The sequence below is a fragment of the Orbicella franksi genome, chromosome 8 (assembly GCF_964199315.1).
Source record: "Orbicella franksi chromosome 8, jaOrbFran1.1, whole genome shotgun sequence".
Lineage (NCBI taxonomy): Eukaryota > Metazoa > Cnidaria > Anthozoa > Scleractinia > Merulinidae > Orbicella > Orbicella franksi.
In genome coordinates, this window is record NC_138152.1 from 11,800,232 (window position 1) to 11,822,507 (window position 22,276).

The 22,276-nt window shown below is 39.1% G+C and overlaps 2 protein-coding genes and 1 pseudogene across 3 annotated transcripts; all 3 read right to left on the bottom strand.

Annotated features, from left to right (window-relative positions):
* Nucleotides 1-770: 770 nt before the first annotated feature.
* On the bottom strand, nucleotides 771-15,699 carry LOC145494162 (uncharacterized; annotated as a pseudogene). Its single transcript, XR_014050241.1, has 6 exons — nucleotides 15,591-15,699; nucleotides 14,424-14,704; nucleotides 8,791-9,168; nucleotides 4,606-4,720; nucleotides 3,120-3,495; nucleotides 771-1,444 (listed from the first exon to the last, which is right to left on the bottom strand). The product of XR_014050241.1 is annotated as an uncharacterized LOC145494162 (transcript).
* A 3,612-nt stretch (nucleotides 15,700-19,311) lies between these two features.
* On the bottom strand, nucleotides 19,312-19,794 carry LOC145495398 (uncharacterized). Its single transcript, XM_081475013.1, has one exon. It carries the CDS (start codon nucleotides 19,792-19,794, stop codon nucleotides 19,312-19,314), a length of 483 nt encoding a protein of 160 aa, XP_081331139.1.
* A 121-nt stretch (nucleotides 19,795-19,915) lies between these two features.
* Nucleotides 19,916-21,507, bottom strand: LOC145495390 (protein CFDP2-like). The gene has a single exon (XM_081475008.1). The coding sequence runs from the start codon at nucleotides 20,509-20,511 to the stop codon at nucleotides 19,927-19,929; it is 585 nt and encodes a 194-aa protein (XP_081331134.1). The 5' UTR covers nucleotides 20,512-21,507; the 3' UTR covers nucleotides 19,916-19,926.
* Nucleotides 21,508-22,276: the final 769 nt, after the last annotated feature.

Below are 22,276 nucleotides of genomic sequence, written 5' to 3' on the forward strand. Positions count from 1 at the left end.
ATCAATATAAGTAACTAATCAATACACTTGAGGAAAAATAAGAATAGCAGAAGCTGAAATATTTGCATATTAAAAACAATCAAACTAATAAAGATAAAGCTTTTTGCTGCTAACATTATCATTTAGGAAAGGTTTCAAATCCCTTCTTAGCAGAACCTCTTTTATCTTTCAATGGGTGAGAAAGAATCATCCAAACGCAGTCGATATGTTTTACGAATGTCCAGATTTCTATAGTTACGGGGCCGAAGGGGGCTCTTTTGTAAGCCAAAACAGATATATATATATATTGAAAAGCTATTGAAACACAGTCAGCTACCATAAACACATCGGGCTCTCAAAGTATCTATAAAAGTATGCTAAATAAATGTTATCAGTTATCCAAAAGTAAATAAACCACAAAAAAACAAACTTCTTCCCAAAGCCATATATTAGCATCTTTTGATGTTTCCTTTACCTTTAACATTCGATTGCCGGTTCAATTAGCAATGAACAGGGCTTGAACTTTTCGTAAAAGAACATATTTCGTTTCCAGGTGGTTTATTAACCCTTTGGCATTTTTTTGCGATAAGTCCCTAAAACGATCCCTTGTCAATTGTTTACCCCATATCAAGATTTGATAAACGCCCTTAATGTATTCAATCCCTCAAAAAACGAACCCAAAATAATAAAAAATAGGAAAATCCTCTCCCACAAACAAACCGACATACTAAAAAGAATATCAGGGAATACATTATGTCCCGTCATAATTAGTTATATCGATAACGGGAGACATTCCTGAATAAAGGAAATGCCGTGTTGATAAAGTATGAATAAAAGTCGCTTGAGTAAATGTCAAATGAAAACAGTGCCAAATGAACAAATACGTATACCAAAAAGATCCCAAACATATCCTAAAATTCGTGTCAACGGATCCGTTGCGTCACAGTCCCTTGCACGAAGCAATCCGATTGAATGCTTTTTGTTACAAGTATTTGCCCCTTGGACTAACTTAGTTGATATTAATGAAGTGCATGAAACTTCTGCATAAATAGCGCGAGCAATACGACGTCTTTATCTTCTTCCTAGACAAAACAGTTCCGGCATTTTCCGCCTATTTGTCTAGGACTAGGACTAGCTAAATACGGTCAGGGACAATGAGTCTTGCTAAGACTAAGAACAGGGGATTAAGGAAAAGGGTTTCACCTAAAGTGCTTATTCTAAAAATCCATCGGGCTGATCTTCATTTCTGCTCTCTTAATGGGGTGAATGTTATCCCACATCATAGTGCCATCGTCCGCTCCGTTCCGATAGACACCATTTAGGTTGCTCTGTCTATAGTCAACGTACCACCAGGCTCCTTGAATTGCCCGATGTGTGGCACAGTTAACTGAAGATACGTCGTTATCCTGATCTTTTGTAGAGAATTTATGCCCATTATGATCAGCCAGAAAATTTCCAGCGGTTCCTAAACTTAGCATTACAGAAACAAAAATAAGATTAAGTATTCCTGTGTCTCAAAGATGATTTGCGCCTATTATTTACAAAACGAGAAAATAATAAAATGAGCCTTTAAAGTTGCGGCAATTAGTAACATAACGTTTTAGAAACTTTTATAATTATAAACTGTGACAAACGTTACTGCAAAGATAACATAGTGCTAATAGGCCATTTCCTAGTTGCCTCGTGCCTCTGTATCAAAACGAGTCTACGTGCGAAAGCATTCATATCAAAATGTGTTCCCCCTACATGTTCATTTTCATGCAAATCAAACTCATTTTCATAAGGAAGGTTTTACAGGAAGACTCGTTTTGAAACAGAGGCACAAGGAAACTCGGAAATGACCTATTGTTAATCAATTTAAAATGTAATTAACTTTAAAAGCAATCACGGTTTTTGAAACAGCTAGACCGAGGCATAGTCAGCGCCCATTTAAGCAGATTACGTATTTCACTTGCGTCTGGTTACAGCCGACGATCTTTGAATGAGAAACAAAGTTCCATGATCATCTTCTTGATCCTTAGTTACTGAGAATGGAACTGATATATTTTGTTGCGTCCATCCTGGGACATCGTGGCTCTGTCTTAATATTTAATTTATAGTTATAAATATTCTTTTAGATGGTCCTCCAATTGCCAGAAAATGCATTACCTGGAGATCTCAAGAAAGTAAAGTTATGATGTATCCTGTAGTTATGAAGTTATGATGTACCATGGCTTGTCGAGCTAGGCGCTGTCTCTTGTTTACATTTTCGTAGAACAGTTAAGTAATGATTTTACGGAGGATTTTACGGTATGTTGATTTTTTTTTTTTTAAACTTAGGTTTGATTCTCCGGTAAAATAGTTACATGTGATGATAATGATAGTGATAATGTCTTTATTCATTTGATACAAAAACATATCAAATGTTACAAAGTAGAATTAGCTGGAATATTTAATAGGCACTTACAATATCAAAAATTGACAAAAAGTGCTAAATTAAAATCATTAAATAGACAAGAAATTGAAAAGCCTCAGTTGCTAATTTTTATTTAAAACTAAGTCTTTTTTAAAAGAAAAGGTATTTTTAAAACGTTCAGAATGTCTTTTCGGAATTTGAAAAGTGACTGTATTTGAAGAAGATTCTTGGAGAGGACAAGAATACTGGTTTTAAAAGAGACGAACAAATACTGAGTACCTTCGCTCGTTAAGCTGTTCGCATCCCCACGCCCCCTCCCAGCTTAATAATACACCTCTCGGAAAATAAAATAGACTCAGGCTACCAAAAGCTGTGATAACCAGCAAAAGGAAACTTATGGAGTTTACTAGCTTAAATTCTGCCTTCCCCCTCTTGACCTTCCTTCATCCCCGAAATTGAAATCTTGGCTTTGTCCATAACCTGACTTTGCTCAGACACAAATTTCCACTCATGCGTGCCACTAAAATGATAATCATTTAGTTGCTTGCTTCATACACCGCCCCATTTAGTTAGTAATTATAAATACTATGACAAACTTCAGTTTGGTCCTACCAAGAAAAACATTTTCCACAACTTAGTACGAGATGAAAGAAATCAAGGAGCTTATTGGGTCTGTTGGTACTTAATGTCAACAGAATTCGATCTAACTGAGATCATAGTTATCAAAGAACGTAAAAATTCAAACCTGAGTAGCTTCCCACGCTCAGTTTGTATTTCTCTCCCTCACTCGCCACTTTAAAGAAATCGTATTCGGCGTAATAGGTGTTCCCTGCGAAGTCTTCCAGATCAACGCGAAGCTTGTAACTTCCACTGCTAGTCAGACGATGTATGTTGTCAAGCCCGAGCCAAAATTCACCAGTCGGAGATCCAAAGCCACGTTTGTACTGGTTCCAGCCTCGGTAGAAATCCACCGAACCGTCTCTTCTGGAATACTAACCACCCTCCTCCGGCTGTTGTTTGGTCACAGAACACTTTAATGATCCCTGTACTATCTGGGTTGATCGTATAAACACCGTTTGTCTTTTCTCCAGATTTGTAACTGTCAGCACAGCCTTTGGAAACTGTGGATCAAAATATGTCAAGGTTCATCGTCGTAAGCTTTACTGTGGTGATGATTTTGGAAAATCCTCTTATCAGTATTTTATGTAATCATATCTGAAACATGACAACCTTATAGAGGTTTGAAAAAAATTTCTTTGTTAATTTGCCTAGTCTACACTTGACATTATTTAAGGTAGGTGGAGGGGGTAAGTCTGGTTGAATTTCTACCCAAGTGGATAAACGTTCCATGTATGCGAAGAAAAAATAAAATATAAAATAAATCAATAATAACAAAATGCAATGAAATGAAATTTACTGATAACAGAAGCCATAATCGGGGCTCTTGGTCTGGATTTATAAAAACAGTATTAAAGACTGAATCAAGCGATTTTTATATATTTATTTTATTTTATTTTTTTTATTTATTTTATTATTTTTTGTTTTGCTTTCGCTATGGCAGCAGCTTGTAAATCTTACCTAGCATGGGATGTAGAGAATTTCTTACTGCATATTTCATTTATTTATCTATTTTTTAAATCATTTATCGCAAATCAAATCTGTGGCCGGCTATGTTTTTGCGAATCCAGACAGATATAAAATGTATTCAGAGTGAAGTAATGAAACAAACCAACGTATTTTATAGCAGTGAGGTAAGGTACGGTAAGGTAAGGTAACTTTATATGGAGATGGCTGGACTTTTTCTTCTTTATGAAGAGCATGTTATAACCTTATAACCCCGGGGGAGGGGGGGGGGTGCTTTATGACCTGTCCCTTAAATCAAAACCCTGTTTCAGACCTGCGTTATGATTGGTTCCTTAGTTCAGACCAATGTTAAGTTACCATAAACATAATTTGTGAAGGGCTTTTGATGTTTTCTTTTCGATAATGATGAAAAAGTGGCTTCTTCTTACAAACGTACCCATATGAAGGCTAGAGTTCAAAAACCATACCCTGTTTATGACCAAAATCAGCTAAAATTGATACCCTATTTATGACCAAAACGGCTGAAAAACCCTACCCTTTGGGGCCGCACATACCTATATAACCCATATAAGGGAGTACTCCTCCCGGGGTTATAACATCTCGTATCATGTGACTCTGTCATCGTGCAAGTGTTATCGTCGTCTTACCTGTTTGGCAAATACTTCCTGTGTATCCTTTTGTACAAAGGCACACAAAACTGTTTTTCTCATAAATTGAAACGCAAGTTCCACCGTTCTGGCACGGTCCACTCATACATGGAGACTAAGAAATAAACTGAAATTTAGTAACTGAAGGTAAGCTACGCTAAACTAAGCTAAGAAAAACCCAATAGAGATCATCAGGTGATGAATGGCCATTCTACGTCTTGTATATCTCGCTAATCAACACAGAAGTTCAAAGGCAGAGAAAAAAGGTTGAAAGCTTTCCCGCTGGGAATTCACATCGCTCGATGATGAAAAACCTCCCAACCCAGTCAGTAGGACCAGAAATTAGTAAACCATAACGCAAGAAAGCATCTCTTCCAGAATCTTTGGTATTGTATAATATTTCACCCACTGAAATTGTGCTAATGACTGGACACAAAAAAATAAATTAATTCGCTAAATAACTATTCGGCTGTTTCAGAGAAAACTGTCAACAACACATCTCGGTCGATTTATCCGGATCCCAGGGACAGGAACCTTTTGGTGGTGTAATGACTGATTCCGTCTTCACCGAAAATAAGAATGGATGAAATTACGGCAACATCGACAGTTCAGCCCAGCACAAGTACAGTAACCTAGCCTATTTTTACTAGCGCCAAGAGGGACAAGTGAATGTTTTCACAGCTGCTCGGTTCAGAAAGGCCCCGAGTTTGAACAAAAAGAGTTTAAAAGACAGCGAATTATTTTCAGTGATAGTGACGAAAGCCATTTTCTGCAGGCTGTATGATATAGAGCAGCGTAAATGCAATATTAGCCGTCGGGCTGACATTACAGAGAAATAAAATGAGGTAACTCGTGTTGTTTTGTCCCTATAACAAAAAGAAAATTGCACGGTGGCCTGAAGAATATAAATTTTGTTTTCTCGGGTTACAAACAATATTTTACTCCTCAGAAATATATTTTTTTTCTTTGCGCCGCCCTGCCATATCCTCTATATATTTATTTTTCAGTCCGTTTAACCCGCAATTTTTGGTCACAATTTTTGCCGCAAAATGTGAAGTGACGACCGAGATCTTCCTGTGCCGATTTTTTTTTCTTTTTTGCTCCATGAACAATAAATACGACATAGAGTTAGCCTGCGTGTTAGGTTTTGTTTTGCGAGCTCCCAGGTTTTACCTACTCAGTCGAGTCTTTAGGTTGGCTTTGTGTTAATTGTCGTTTGAACGAAATTAGGCTCGCCCGCTCTTCCGTTATATTTATATTTTTACTGCTTTCATTAGGTTGCGCTGTTTCGTAAAATATTGTTTTTACTACTCAAAAAACATTTTTTATGTATATCCCTGAGTCGCCCTGTCACTTCCTCTGTATATTCATTTTTCACTCCGTTTAATTAACAGGCAATTTATTTGTTAAAAAGAAAATGCTAGTGCGCAGTTTTGGCCGGAAAATTTGAAATGACGACATCTTCATGGGTCTATGCTTTTTACTTCGTGAAAATAAATGAGACAGTGAGTTAACCTGCTTGTTAGGTTTTGTTGTGCGAGCTTCAAGCTCGAACTCACCCAGTTCAATTCCGATCATAGTTTTTGGTTGTGTTTACACGTACTGAACGAAATTAGTTCGCTAAAGTCAAGTATTCCGTTATATTTAATTTTTACCCGTTTTTGTAACAGGCGGCGCTAGTTCGTAAAACATGTCCTCGATATATTTATTTTTCACCATCATCTTGTCATATCTTCTATATATTTTCTTTTAACCTCGTTTAACAGGCAATTTTTAGGGTGAAAATTGAGTGCTCAGTTTTTGTCGGAGAGATCTTCCTGTGTGGATGTTTTTTGCTTCATGAAAAATAAATGAGACCGGGAGTGACCTGCTTGTTATGTTTTCTTGAGCGAGCTTTAAGATCGAACCTACTCAGTTCGAGTCTTTAGTTTCAACTTTGTGCTTGTGTTTACTCGTAATTGTCGGTTGAGCGAAGTTAGGACTCTCAAGTCAACTATACCGTTATATTTATCTTTTATTTCTTTTAACTAACAGGCTGCGCTTGTTCGAAAAATATTGTTCTTACTACTCGAAAATAAACTTTCATGCCTTCGCGCTGTCTTTTTACATCTTCCATGTGTTTTTTTCACAGGCAATTTTTGTAGAAAAATTGACTGTGTAATTTTTTTCCGCAAAGTTTGCCGGAAGCGACGAGATCTTCCCGTGCCGAGTTTTCTTGCTTGATGAAAAATAAACGAGAAAGGGAGATAAGAGGCTTTGAGGTTTTTGTTTAACGAGCTCAACGGTCTAACCCACCCAGTTCGATTCTAGTCTTGAAATTATGATTGAGTGTGTTTACATCTAATTGTCGTTTGAACGAAATTAGGGCTCTCAAAGTCAACTATACCGCTTTCCCCGCTTTTAACAGCCAGTTTTTGTAGAACAAAATGCGCACGAGCGCGAAGTTTTTCCTGATATTTTGAAGCGAACTTCCTGTGCAGAGTTTTTCTAGCCAATATTTGGCAGGCCAAATCTTGAATTCTAAAATCAAAGGGTTGTGAATGGCCCTTCAAAAACCACGTGACTCGCAAAATTTTCGTCGAATTCTACTGGACTCCCATTCTAGTTTTTCAAAACACTTTGAAGTCCGGTTTAATTTCGCACTTTAGAAAGTACTGACAAATGTCTCAGGCAGGCTATTCTCGCCTTCTTGCAAAGTACCGCAATCACCAAGTTCTAACCTACTCAGTCTGATTCTTAAGTTTGTGCTTGTGTTTACTTGTAATTGTCGGTTAAAAGCAATGTTAACAGGCAAGTTTTGTAGGAAAAAATGAGTCGCAGTTTGTGCCGGAAAATTTGACCAGACGAGGTTTTCCGCTTTGTGGATGTTTTTGACGGAATAAAATATAAACATAAATGAGGCAATGAGTTAAACAGCTTGTTAGGTTCTGTTGCGCGAGGTTAAAGATCGAACCTACTCAGCTCAAGTCTTTAGTTTCAACTTCGTGCTTGTGTTTGCTCGTAATTGTCGGTTGAGCGAAGTTAGGCCTCTCAAGTCAACTATACCGTTATATTTATCTTTTGTTTCTTTTAACAGGCTGCGCTCGTTTGTAAAATATTGTTTTTACTACTCGAAAATAAACTTTTATGTCTGCGCGCCTCCCTGTCATATCTTCTATGTATGTGCAAATGACTGTGTATTTTTTTTCCGCAAAGTTTCATTGAAGCGACGAGATCTGCGTGTGCCGAGTTTTCTTGCTTGATGAAAAATGATAAATGAGAGAGGGAGATAAGCGGTTATGAGGTTTTTGTTGAACGAGTTCCAAGGTCTAACCCACCCAGTTTGATTCTAGTCTTCAAATTGTGATTGAATGTGTTTACTTCTAATAGTCGGTTGAACGAAATTAGGGTTCTCAAAGTCAACTATACCTTTTTCCCCGCCTTTAACTGCCAATTTTTGTAGAATAAAATGTGCACGAGCAGGAACTTTTCCGGAGACTTTTAAGCAAATTTCCACGCCAAACCTTGAACTTCCAAATCAAAGGGTGGTGAATGGCCCTTCAAAAACCATGTGTCTCGCAAAATTTTCGTCGAATTCTACTGGACTTTCAGTTTAGTTTTTCAAAACACTTTGAAGTCCAGTCCAATTTCGCAATTTAGAAAGTAAAAAATGTCTCGGGCGAGCAATTCTCGCAAAGTCCCGCAGTTACCACCCACCACCCCTTTGTGGGAGTTTCAAGTTTTAACCTACTTAGTCTGAATCTTAAAGTTTGTGCTTGTGTTTACTTGTAATTGTCGGTTGAAAGCAATTTTAACAGGCAATTTAAGTAGGAAAAAATGAGTTGCAGTTTGTGCCGGAAAATTTGACCAGATGAGATCTTCCGCTTTGTGGATGTTTTTTGCCGCATAAAATATAAACATGAATGAGGCAATGAGTTAAACAGCTTATTAGGTTCTGTTGCGCGAATTTCAAGGTCGAACTTACTTAGTTCAAGAGCTGAGCTTACACTTGAGTTTACTTGTAACTGTCAACTGAACAAAATTAGGCCTCTCAATTCATATATCTGATTCCGTTTACATTGATGACATCTATGTTTAAATTGTACATTGTTGCAGAAAACTTTTCTAGCTCTTGGAGATAGTAGTTAACTATTAAAACAGTCTTATCAAAATGCATTTCAAAGAGTTTGTCAGTTAAGTACTTACCCCAATACTGAAGTGATGGAAAAGTTGGCTGCTGATGAACTTGTCCGAGTCGTTGTACTTGTCAGATGGGAGTAGTTCACATAAGATTCTTCCGTTGATGTCGTAACGTCCAGCCACGTTGAAGGAGAAACATGACGGTATGTTAACACATGCAAAGCCACATTCTTTTTCATTGAGGACGTAATCAGTACCAAGACTTGTGATGTTTAAGTACGAGAACTTGTGGGCCTTGAAGTTGGCAAAGGCGACGCCATTGTGAACTCCCCGGCTGATACTTTGAGCGCGTGCATCAATGACGTTAGGTGAACCTGTGTTGATTTCATCCGCAAAGACATGATTACCGAGTCTCTCAAAGGTTTTCACTAAGTTCTGAATCGTCTAAAGAATAAGCATTTTTGTGAAAGAAAGTATACAAATGGAACGTTACCTTTTGAAGTTGGTATAGCGCTGAACGATATCGTCAAAGCCAAAAACATGGTAGAACATTGAAAAAGATCCATCGGAAACATGGATCAGGGTCGCCAAGTTCCGCAGCTTACTACTTATAAATTACGACGAATAATGCGCCGCTCGAAGTTGTTTACAAGGAATATGAATATTTTTCCGGAACGTCTGTTTATGCGAGATTGAGAAGAATCACTTTCAATGTAGATTTTTCAAGACTTTAGGGCGCGATATTCTAATTATCCGTAAAGGACAGCAGGAGATCGCGGGGAGATCACTAAAGAATTAACTAATCGGCCGAGATCATTGCGTAATAAAAAGCCAATTTAAAAGCCAAACAGGCTCCCTCGGGGCGATCAATATGACCCCAACTGTTGTGTTTGCTTCCCGCTGAAGATTAAACGGACTATTTTTACAGTTTCACACATCTGTTTAAAGCCCACCTTGTTAGTATTTTGGTGTCTCGGGATCATTTTTCAAGTCGCAAAGTGCAGACCTACGTTCGTTGGGAAGGAACGTCTGATGAGACAAAAAAATGTCTGCGAAGGAGGCTACTTTGAATAAGAAGCAGTAATTGATGCTTATGTTAGGAAAACAAAATCATCAGCTGCCATTAAAATTGTAATGATAAGGGAAGAGAATAACATCGTTGGTATTATTATTTTCCCTATGATAGCACAATCTAAATCATTTTCCTTTGCTCTATACTAGGCATACTACATACTTTCTGAACGAAATTAATGTATTATTTCGATGCTAATGGCTTTTGTTAGGTCGCTATCGACCAAGTTGCCATGAGGAATGAATAAATATTTTCCAAAAAATAAAAAAAGTTGTTATTTTCTGTAACCTTACTGATGGTCATGGAGGAGAAACGAAGTAAAATCTGTTTTTCAGTGGACATTTTTCGTCAGAGAAATGTTCCCTAGTTGGGATATCTGTTTTGAGCGAATATAAACGTGCGTGTTCCGTTTCGTGGCAATAAATAATGTATTTTGTTTATACATGTAATTTGAACACAAAACCACCTGGTTAGTTGGCTTCATTAGTTGTTTTGTTAGCCTCTAGTGAATGTTGCTGCTCGAATCGCATTATCTTCAGTGCATTAAAAGAAATTATTTATTAATTACATGTTTTACAAATAAGTTTTATCCACATCTTCCTCGAATCGAAGTACACGAAACTTTCTGATTCTTGGTATCCAATCAAATGTAGTACAGGTCAATTCGAACCACGAGTCAAGATCGAGTCAAGTTAAATTTTTCTCCCTGTTATTCTTTTTGTTGTTTGGTCTCTTAGTTTTAATTGTTGTGTGAAAATGATGCACCAGAGGTGCAAGACCAGCAAGATTGACTTCTTGTGTTTTGTCCGCCGTTTGCGAGAGTTATTTCCCCACGTTGGTTCGCATCTGCTTTTCAAAGAAGTAAACATTACTTGGCATCCATTAATTTTCCTCACCGATTCTGATTCAGGCAGGGGTTGCATTTCAACGAAACACCGTCAAAATTGACGTGAAATATAAAAAATAAGCATCTCGTGGCACTCCAGCGTTGTCTTGTAGTATCTACAGGGCCCCTAACACGAAATAAAGATTCCAACCCATTCTCTTGCGGCTATATTGGTGGAGAATATTGGTTTTCTGTAAAACACTACTTTTTATTTATTTATTTATTTATTTATTCATTTATTTATTTTCATCAGAATAATCATATCCAACGTATTCTTCCCTCGTGTCCGGGTTATATGGAAAAGACTACTCCGCAAAGTTAGAAGATGGCGAGGCGCAGAGAGGAATACCGTTGGTCTTAAGCTTATATGGTTTCAAAATGCAATAATCACGATAGCTTCTGTAGTAGCCTCCTACACAGACGCTCGTCACGCTCGTCACGCTCCTCACGCTCTTCACGCTCCTCACGCTCCTCACGCTCCTCACGCTCCTCACGCTCCTCACGCTCCTCACGCTCCTCACGCTCCTCACGCTCCTCACGCTCCTCACGCTCCTCACGCTCCTCATGCTCCTCACGCAAGTTTTGTGTCAAACCTCACTGACTGTTGCTAGGACTAGCAATGTCGAAAGCCGTCATGTGTAAATAATATGTAAAAAATTATTTGCACATAATGCATTAGCATATATTAAACAATTAGATTGTGGGCTCCAGATTTCTATCGCGTGACAGTTGACGAGGGCGCAGCCCGAGTCAACTATAGCGTGATAGAAATCGAGAGCGAATAATCTAATTGTTTTAGTATAAATCTACTAGTCGTTCAAAACTTAATTTAAATCCTCTTCACAGATACTTCGAAAACGCCAAGAAGCGGCCGTCATTTTGTTAACAAGGGCACACTGCTACGCTACTCACTATCTATCACAGAATAGATAGTGAGTAGCGTAGCCAATCAGAGAACGGCATTCGTGATAGAACGCTAGTAGATTTATAGTAATAACAGATATACGGCACTCATGTCTGTATGGAACAACTCTCTAAACTATCGAGTTTACAGTGTGTACTTTTAATTTAATCAATCGAATCATGTGTTTATCCGCCCTCAAGTAGCATGCAGCTCACAAAGTTTTCCATGCAAATCTCTATAGGTAGACTGGAAAAATTTAAATGAAGAGAAGTTATTCTTCACCGTATTTCTTATATGTTTAACAGGGACGTCAAGTCAATCCGTTTAAACCGAACCATGATTAAGCGGCATGTTTTGATTTCCCAACAGAAACACCTTACCCGATCCTTTTCGAGTTAACATCATACGTTCCATCCAGACTGCTGGCACATTTAAACAACAAAACAGTATTTACACCGACAGGTCGTAACTATATCACGCATTCAGGAAGAATGCCTTTACTAACGCAGAGGTTTTTTTTGTCTAAAATCCTAAGGTAATTCAGATTAATTTGCTTAGAATTCGCCTTGCTATGCTTACTGCTAGGATTAAAAGCCTAGCGCTTCATTCTCAAACCGGCCCCTAGTTAAGACTCGCTCGCACGTACAGTCATGTTTTCTCGAGTTTCATGCCGTCGGCATGTACTTGCCGCGAGTGCAATATTGGCTCAGTGGATTGTCTGTTTCCTTTTTGATTGCATGGTCAGGGTGACTACCTTGGTTCTGGTTTTACGACAGTTAGTTAAAAGCTTCTCTATGTGTTAAATATTAATAATATTTTGTTGGATAAGTCATTACTGAACGTTGTATTTTACGTAATTTCATTTAGCACTCCGCTAAGATGATATGATAAGATGATAAAATCAGGGCTTCATATACGGAGGTCACGGGTTCGAATCCCGTTGAAGCCCTAATTGTTTTTTTTTTCAGGCTTCTTCTTTCCAGTTGCTTAAATTGGAAAATTTACTGCGATGATCATACTTCACTTTCATCTACTACCGCAGTTCAAATATGAATTATTTCATATATACTTCACATCATTTCACTCACGGGAAGATATGAACTCAATTAATTGACCTCGCTCCCAATGTGTGGCTTCATAGCTCAGTTGGTAGAGCATCGCACCGGTATCGCGGAAGTCACGGGTTCGAATCCCGTTGAAGCCCTGATTTTTTTTTTCAGGCTTCTTCTTTCCAGTTGCTTAAATTGGAAAATTTACTGCGATGATCATACTTCACTTTCATCTACTACCGCAGTTCAAATATGAATTATTTCATATATACTTCACATCATTTCACTCACGGGAAGATATGAACTCAATTAATTGACCTCGCTCCCAATGTGTGGCTTCATAGCTCAGTTGGTAGAGCATCGCACCGGTATCGCGGAAGTCACGGGTTCGAATCCCGTTGAAGCCCTGATTCTTTTTTCAGGCTTCTTCTTTCCAGTTGCTTAAATTGGAAAATTTACTGCGATGATCATACTTCACTTTCAGTGAACGTTGTATTGTACGTAATGTAATTTAATAATATTGTACCTAGAGAGTTCCACCACCTTCATTCCATATCAGCTGACATTTTCAGCCGTGCAAGGAATTATTTCTCTCTTCTCTACCCACCCTATACAGGCGCCTGCGGGATCGCCTTCACAGGTACTACGGCTAAAACTGTGGCCCCCAAAACTTTGCCACGCCTTTCGTAAATATTTCATAGCTTCGCGTGTTCCCTTTCGTAAATCCGACCAAACCTTACTGGCTTGTGTCTTCGAAATAGCGGCTAGTGTGGCTTAAATACAGGTGCTTAGTCCGTTTTTGTAAAACACTCTGAAGAAGTCTACTACTGGTTTAGTATTTAATTTTAAATTTAAAAAATCAAGACAAATTTAAAAAGAAACGAAAAGTTGTAAATTAACAAAAACAAATTATTAAGCTTCTCTTTCTAAACCGGTTTGTTAAGCCACCTTTGTCTGCTTATACCATAGAGACTAGGCTATGCTACTCAGCTAAATTTACGAGAAGTTATTATTTTATACAAAATTGCCGATTACATTTGCTGTTTCCCTTCTATCGTGTCTAGGATGTCAGCAAATTTCTAATTTTGTTATTGTTGTTTAACTGAAGAGGATAATAGCCAACAAAATTAACTAAAGAACTTTCGGCATTTCTGATTGGCAATTAAACTGGATACATTTTAATAAAACCAAATCTAACGAAAACAAACAAATAAACAAACATAGAAAACAAAACTTTAGCTACACTGGGGAAAAATGAGTTATCCCTATTGCATACGTCTTATCGACAATTTCAATCAAAATTGGTGAAAACAGTGTTTAATAACTTTTAATCAAATCAGCCAAAACCGATAGGAATAGCTGTTCTCAACAGAAAACAAAGCTATGGTTGTTTCGTGCAATCAAGAAACATTGCAACTTCCGCTTTCTAATCAGATTTCTTTGAAAAGTCTCTCGCCATGAGAAACGGAACTGTTCAAAGTTTTTTTCCGCCACTTTTTCACAAATAAAAGTGAAAACTAAATATTGATAAAATATTATTAAACTGAAATTAAACTAAGTAACACTAATTTTGGACTACCTTAGTTGTGCTTTGAACAACTAGGCCCTTGTTAAGTTGAACTGTAAGTAATCATGTCTGGAGGTATCCACTATTATTCAGCTGAAGCTAGCTGAAACACCATGAAATCTCACGTGCTATTGTCGGATTAGTCAGTACCCACAATAACGGACATTACAAAAGGGTGGGGAATTCAACTTGTAGATATAGTAGGAGCCACAATTTTTTACTTTAATGAACACGGATTTGTAGCAACAGTCGTCTTCCCTATTAATGCAGACTTTTCTTGTGACTGTACCCTGAGCCACTGTAGGATGACCTTCCTTCAACCAGGCCGGAAAGTTTGTATCACATCTGCTCCGCCGTGGACATTTTCTCACCATTTTTGTTCCTGCGGCTCCTTTGAAGCGATACCAGCCATTGAGGTTGTAGTCACATCTTTTGTTTCTTGCTACGTAGTTATATTTTCTTGTTTTATCGTTTAAAGTTTTGTAATTCTTGCATATGTCAGCTAAAAATTAAACAAAGAGATGCGTAAATAATTATTCCGTCGAGGAAAAGGTTGTTGTTATTCATCGTGGTAGATGCAATATCAAAGTATATTATCGTTTGTCTCACGATGTAGTCACTTGAGATGTAGATGGCGACGTTTCGACTGCTTACTGCTAGTCTTCTTCAGACGATAAGGTCGACTGATTGCACGGTATCATTTATATCACAAAGGTCGACTGTGATTGGTGTATTTGTTCCATTGTTCCGGCGAGTAGCTGTTCCCTCAGTGGTCCGCTGTTGTACCGTTCTCCTGTTGTTGTGTTTTTTTATCGTGGGCATCCATGCTTCAGGAATTTCAATTCCACCATCCCTGTTGATGTTATTAGGGTGAAATCTTTGTTGGGGTTATATCACATGTTCTTTGCTTGGCGGTTATATCACTGGTACACACGTAGGGTCAAGGAAGCTATTCACATAAGACTTCACCCTAATAGCATCAACCGGGATAGTGGAACTGAAATTCCTGAAGCATGGATGCCCACGATAAAAGAACACATCAACAGGAGAACGGTACAACAGCGGACCACTGAGGGAACAGGTACTCGCCGGAACAATGGAACAATGGGAGGATCGAAATGTACCAATCACAGCTGACCTTTGTGATATAAATGATACCGTGCAATCAGTCGACCTTATCGCCTGAAGAAGACTAGCAGTAAGCAGTCGAAACGTCGCCATCTACATCTCAAGTGACTACATCGTGAGACAAACGATAATACACTTTATTAATTATTCCGTCTTTGGAAGCCTCTTTCGTGGTGTGTGTTGTAGTTTGAATTTGGTTACTTTATGCATTTTTTTCCATCTTATATTGGTTTATCACTTATGGATATGTATCGGCAAACATTTGTAAATGATTTGGACTTCGTCTCCATCTTTCTTAAAGGAGCAAGGTTGTAAAAGGATCTCGCCACCCAAAAATAGCTTCTGCAATAGGTACTTTATTTTTACCATCTTTTTTGTCTATTTAACCGAGATCTCCATGTTTACAGAGGTTATCCCTGGGTGAATAGATTTGTCCTTCAGGGGATGATATTTATTGGTTCTAAGTACAATAAACCGCTAGATGGTTATCATGCGGGATATTTTAACCAACATCGTGGTGGTTCGAACTTCATATGGGTTATTTATCATGTATTTTCCTGTTAACAGTCCTCGCATAACGAGAAACTGATAAATGTACTAACTGTAGCTAACTAACGAGACTAAACCAAGCACAAAATGGGTCTTAAAATTATTTCAAGATAAGAAACCATTGCCTAAAATTTGACAAACCCAATAAGCAAAACGTTTATGGGATTAATTTATTTGAAAAATTCATCTTTCTTCCGTCTTAAAATAATTGTTTTTACACAGATTGGAGTCAGGAAAGAAACATCACAACACCTCTTCTTAAAATAAACACACAAGTTTGCTTTCCAACGCGGATGTTCCAGTTCGTTTCAGGGGACAACAGCGAGCAAATTATAGCACACTACAGCTTACGGCCGTCTACTCAAGACCTCAGGTACAGTTTTTCCCAATATGGACCGCCCTAGCCTGGCAAATAACATGGTTATTTTTCTCCTGCGGTAGATTGGTTTTAATTACAAAAATGTTTGTTTACGCAATTTCGTCATTCAATCGGCTTATATGCCGTCTATTAACGATTCAACTTAAAAAAAATCTTCGCAACAAGCAAGTAATTCAGATATGACTAGACAAAGAAAGATATATTATGAAAAGAAAAGATTTAATTTGCACTACTTTATGTTATTTAGTTGCATTTAGTTCACCAGTTAAGAGCGAATGTGTGCAAAAATCGAGCATTTTCAAAATATGGCGGCAACAGCCAAAAAATCCGCATTTGGCTCATATTCTCAGGTTAGGTTAGGTTGTGAAACAAATCACAACAGACTTCAATTCGTTTGGCTGAATATCGATTTATTTACGAGAAAATTGATAATAACGGAATTTCGAATAACCGAATTTCGTCAAAATGTCGTTTTTGTAGCTCAAAATTTAAGACGAATCTCGAAGCTTCGCGTCGCAAAATGGAACAACCTAGACCAATAAACACTATCAAAGCTTGAAAGCCAACATCAAAACATATGTTGAGAGCAATTTGAGCAATTCTCGTCGATTTATTTACAAAATCTAATCAAATTTATCCGGCCTACTTTTGACGAGACTAAAAATAAGTCAAAAGAAAGGCGTTATTTAACTATGTGCTACACAAAATAAATGTGTGAAAATCTGGCTTTTGGAAGGCGATTGGTATTTCTTTTCGATCTCCAAAGGATTTTTTTGGGGGAAATGATTTAACGCGACATTATCAAATTTGAAAGTTGGATAAAATGCACCGATTCGACGGGGGAAAGGGGGGATGTACACATTCACACGCAAACTCAATTGTTTCGCATTTGAAGTCAAATCTACAATTTATTTAACATATGATCCTCTTACCCTCATGTTGCTGCATTAAAGGAGAGGGCTGCAGTCCTGAAATATTTGCAACGTTCACATAAAAGCAATATAACTTGTCAGAATACCGAGTGCAGCGCACTAAGGTGCGGGATTGCGGTTTATCAAAATATATTGATACAATATTATTAGTCTGATAATAGATATTATGATATTTTATTGATATTTTGGTGATAATAAAATGATAATATCGAGAAAACATTTTCATCACTATGTGCATGTCAAATATCGAAATATCATTATTATATGAGATTATCATTATAGTTGCCTAATAATTTTCTCTCGCAAATTCTGTAATTGTCACTATCATAGTAATTTACCTGAAAAAGTGGTAACTTGAGATATCAAAGTATCACTTTCATATCATGGGAATAGCATGGAAAAGTATAGTTCAGAATAGTAAGCTATCATATCATGTATCACTCTCATCCTCAAATCTCCGTCCAGTGATTTTATCGTGTGACAAAGAAGAACAGACGCTAACAGTGATTATTTCATATATCATGATAATATCAAATCAGTTAATTTCACTGCTGTTTGCTTGCGATTAGCTTTTGTTTGTTGTAAAGGGACAGCATTGTACTGCATCATGCGTTATCACTTTACCACCAGGAAAAGAGGCCATTCTTAATAATATATTCTAATAATATCATGATTTATCACTCTATCACAGGGGGAAGAAGAAATTCTTACTTAGTTAAATATTCTGGTAATATCATGATAACATGCTTATATGATGAAAACATAATGTGGAATATCAAAAAATCAATCCCTTATCACTCACTCACTGCCCATTGTGCCCACTGGCACGTAGGGCAGCAACAAAGTTCTTCCACTTCTGTCTGTCTTTGGCCAGCTGTTGGATCTTGTTCCAGCTCTGTTTTAAGCCCCTCAATTCTGTCTCTACAGTACGACGCCATGTATTCTTAGGCCTTCCACGCTTGCGCCTGCCTTTGGGAGTCCAGAATAGTGTTGTCTTTGTGATGGATTCATTATCCTTTCGAATTACACGGCCAATCCACCTCAAGCGTCGTTGCATATTAATAGTGCCCATGACCTCCTGTTTGCACCGCGAAAGCAGATCCTTGTTGGAAATGGTCTGAGGCCAGAAGATGCCAAGTATTTTTCGCAGACTTTTGGTGTGAAAGGTTGACAGCTTTCCCAGATCACTTTCTAACATTCGCCAATATTCTGACCCATACAAAAGGGTAGACAGAAGATGGCTCTGATAGATCTTGAGCTTGGTATGTGTACTGTACTGTGACGACCGCCACACATTGTTCAGCATCCTGTAGGTGTTTCTGGCTTTGTTTAGCCAGCTCTGGATGTCTAAGCCTGCACCACCATCTTGCCTGACGATGCCGCCCAAGTATTTAAACTGATCGGTCATCGGGAGGTCTTTTCCATTTACCTTGATGGGCTGAGGGTTGGAGATGTTAAGGGTCGTGACCTCTGTTTTGGTAAGGCTGATGTTTAGTCCCACCTGGTGTGCATATTTACTTAAAAGGCTGGTCTTCTCTTGCATGTGGCTGTGGGTGTGAGAAAGCAGAGCTAAATCATCCGCAAAATCTAGATCCTCTAAGGTGGAGAAGAGGGTCCACCTGATGCCCCTGGGATGGTCTTCCGTAGTACGGCGCATCACCCAATCAATGGCTAAGTTGAATAGCAGTGCAGACATCACGCAAACCTGTCTGACGCCCGTCTTTACCTCAAAAATGATATCACTGTTCTCTGCGCTACAAGTGAAGGCTTCATAGAAGCTCTGTATAAGTTGGACAGTCTTCTGGGGAACACCATAGGCTCGAAGTATGTGCCAGAAGCTGTTTCTGTGTATACTGTCGAAAACCTTTTGGAAATCTACAAAGTTTATGTACAGCTGCCTCTGCCATTCGGTACATTGCTCAATGATGTTACGCAGTGTGAATAGCTGATCTGCACAACCCCTACCCTTGCGGAATCCAGCCTCTTCTTGCCTGAGCTGCTGATCTACTGCACTGGAGATTCGTTGGATGATAATCTTTGCCAGGATTTTACTTGGGGTGGATAGGAGGGTGACGCCGCGCCAGTTATTGCAGTCGCTTAGTGGACCTTTTTTGTGGATCTTTACGATGGTACCTTTGGTCCAGTCATCTGGCACTCTCTCCTGCTCCCACATTGCAGTAAACAGGGGCTGTAGAATCTTACTGAAAGTTCAGGGTCAGCCTTGAAAAGCTCCGCATTCAGGTTGTCTTGGCCAGGAGCTTTGTTGTTTTTTAAGGTTTTTATGGCTGCAATGATTTCCTGCTTGTTTGGAGGATCTGTGTTCACATCCAGGTCGGTCTCAGCCTCTTGAATGTCAGCTTCAACTGTGGGTGGGGGTCTGTTGAGGACATCCTTAAAGTGCTCTGCCCAACGAGCCTCCTGCTCTCTTCCGGTGGTAAGCAGTCTACCCTGTAAATCCTTAACAGGGGCTACCTTTCTGCCCCCATACTTGCCACATACCAGTTTTGTGATTTTGTAAGCCTTTCCCTGCTCTCCTCTGTTAGCTGCATTCTCTGCCTGTCTAGCAAGTTCATCAATATATGCGCGTTTGTCGGCTCTTGCCATTCTCTTAACACTTCGGTCAGCCTCTCTGTACTAGAGCTTATAGCGTTCTAGCAACCTTTCTGATTTGGTGTCAAGTAGTTTCTTCTTCAGATTTCGTCTGCCCTTGATGGCTCTTAAGGCTGCTGGCTTTATCTACTTCTTCTTCTTCTTTAGTGCCTTCTTAAAACCTAGACACGCCTTGCTGCTCTCTGTGAAAGTGAATGACACTTGCTTCCATATATTGTTGACTTCATCAGGTTCGGACTCATCAAACAGAACCGCCAAGGATTGAAATCGATTTCTGAGTTGAGTGATGAAAGCATTCTTCACTGATGGCTCTTTCAAGTTGTCTGTGTCGAAGCGCTGGTTGCAAGATGGCTTTCGACCAGTGCTCCTTAGCTTCAGCTTAACATACGCCGTGACAAGATGATGGTCACTGCCAACATCAGCTCCTCTTCTCACCTTAACATCCAGAAGTGAGCGTCGCCATGTGCCATTAATCATCAAGTGATCAATCTGGTTCCGATCTCTACCGTTAGGAGAGCACCATGTAAGCTTGTGAATATCACGGTGAGGGAAGATTGTTCCGCCAATGACCAGGTTGTATGCTGCACACAGTTCTGCAAGACGTTCACCATTTTCATTCATAGTACCACAGCCTTCCTTTCCCATTGCTCTGTCATAGCTCGAATTATCACTTCCTACCTTTGCATTAAGGTCACCCATTATAACCAGCATGTCATGACGCGGTAGTTTCTCCAGTTCAGCTTGCAGTTGTGCATAGAAGCTGTCTTTCGTGGTGTCATCACTGTCGTTCGTTGGTGCTTAACATTGGACAAGGGACAGGTTAACATGCTTCCCCTGCATTCTAGCTGTCATAAGTCTGCTGTTGATTGGTTTCCACTCTAAGAGGTACTTTTCCAATCCTTTCTTGACTATGATGGCAACTCCCTCGTGGTGTTAGTTGTCATCCCTGCCAGCATACAGCACAGTTTCTCCAGTTGATGTTTTCACTCTTCCAGAACCTGTTCACTTGCTCTCACTGACTCCTGGAATATGCAAGCAATAGCGCCTCATTTCAGCTGTAACTTGAGCCAGTTTTCCCGTTTGATACAGGGTTCGTACATTCCAAAAACCTATTCTGGTCTTAGTCTTGGTGCCTAGGACTTTCATAATCCTGTCAGTGGCTTCCTTGCGGATTTCACCACTGCCATTCATCCGTGTCATTTGAGTTGACTCTGAAAGGCCACGGCACACAGTTGTGGTTGTATCCTCTGCTGCTGTTTCCGTAACATAACGTTTTTTTTTTACAGGACAGGGTTGTTGGCCCCGTGCCAAACCCCCAATCTGGAGGGCCAGGGGATCACTTTTTGTCAGGCCCCTACCCTTCGACCTGTCCGGCATGGGTGGCCCTACCAGGAGTACAAGACTACAGCCGGCACAGCTCTCCGGGTTATTGGGACACGCAAACCACCCTACCACGATAAGGTAGTGATCCCATAAGGGTGGAATCCCTTATAAAACCGGTGATAAATCGTGATATTAGCAACATCGCTAACAAGAACCATAGAAGATATTTCTTGATATATTTTAAGTGATAATTAGTCAGGATATAGTGATAAACCGCAATGCTGCACTTCTCACGCGTAGCGCCGCCTCCTGATCATGACTTATGTTTACAAAGCGTACCAGTTTCGCGTTTTCTAATTTGGTCTGATTTGAGGTTTCTCTGTTCCCATCTGGTTGAAAATATGAGGCTGCTATTACTTCACGTAATAAACATTTGCTTAAATCTTAGTATTCAACCCTACAGCGAATCAGAGGCAGGCAAAAATGCAGGCAAAAATGTCGTTATTAGGACACCTGTTTCCTCGTTTGGCGGAAGAATGAAAATTAATTCAAAACGTGGTCAACTGAAATCGACAATTGCGGGAAAAAAACTTTGGAGGGGAGGTAGGGGGAAGGGGTGGACGGGGAGGGTTTTGTATTCGCGTTTTACGCACGAATTTTGACAAAATTCACCCATCACCCATACTTTTAGCTGCTTTTAACCAAACCTTTTTCATAAATTCACGAATCACATGTGTCTTTTAGTTGTTTTTCACATGTCACACTAATTTTAGCCTTCGTCACGTGTCATTCATAAACTCTTTGCACCCTCTATCGACGATGAACTAATGGGTCCGTTACTGTGTCGGAAGTGAGAGTTTAGGTTTTGATTTCGCTCAGAAAAATATTCACTTTTATTTCCACGATTGGCGAAGCCGAGAGTTTTAGCAAAAACAACCTTCAACAGATATTTATTTTTATATTACTTCTTCTCCAGAGGCAACGCCCTTATAAAGCTACTCGTACACAGCCTAGGTAGCGCGCTGTCATATTCACATTTATCTTTCCCTATTAGTAGTCTAAAATGGTTTTCGGTAATAAAAGCATTTTGTCGTATCACAAGCTCAAGAAACCCTTAGAGTAATCATTCAATGACTGATTGACTGATGTCCCG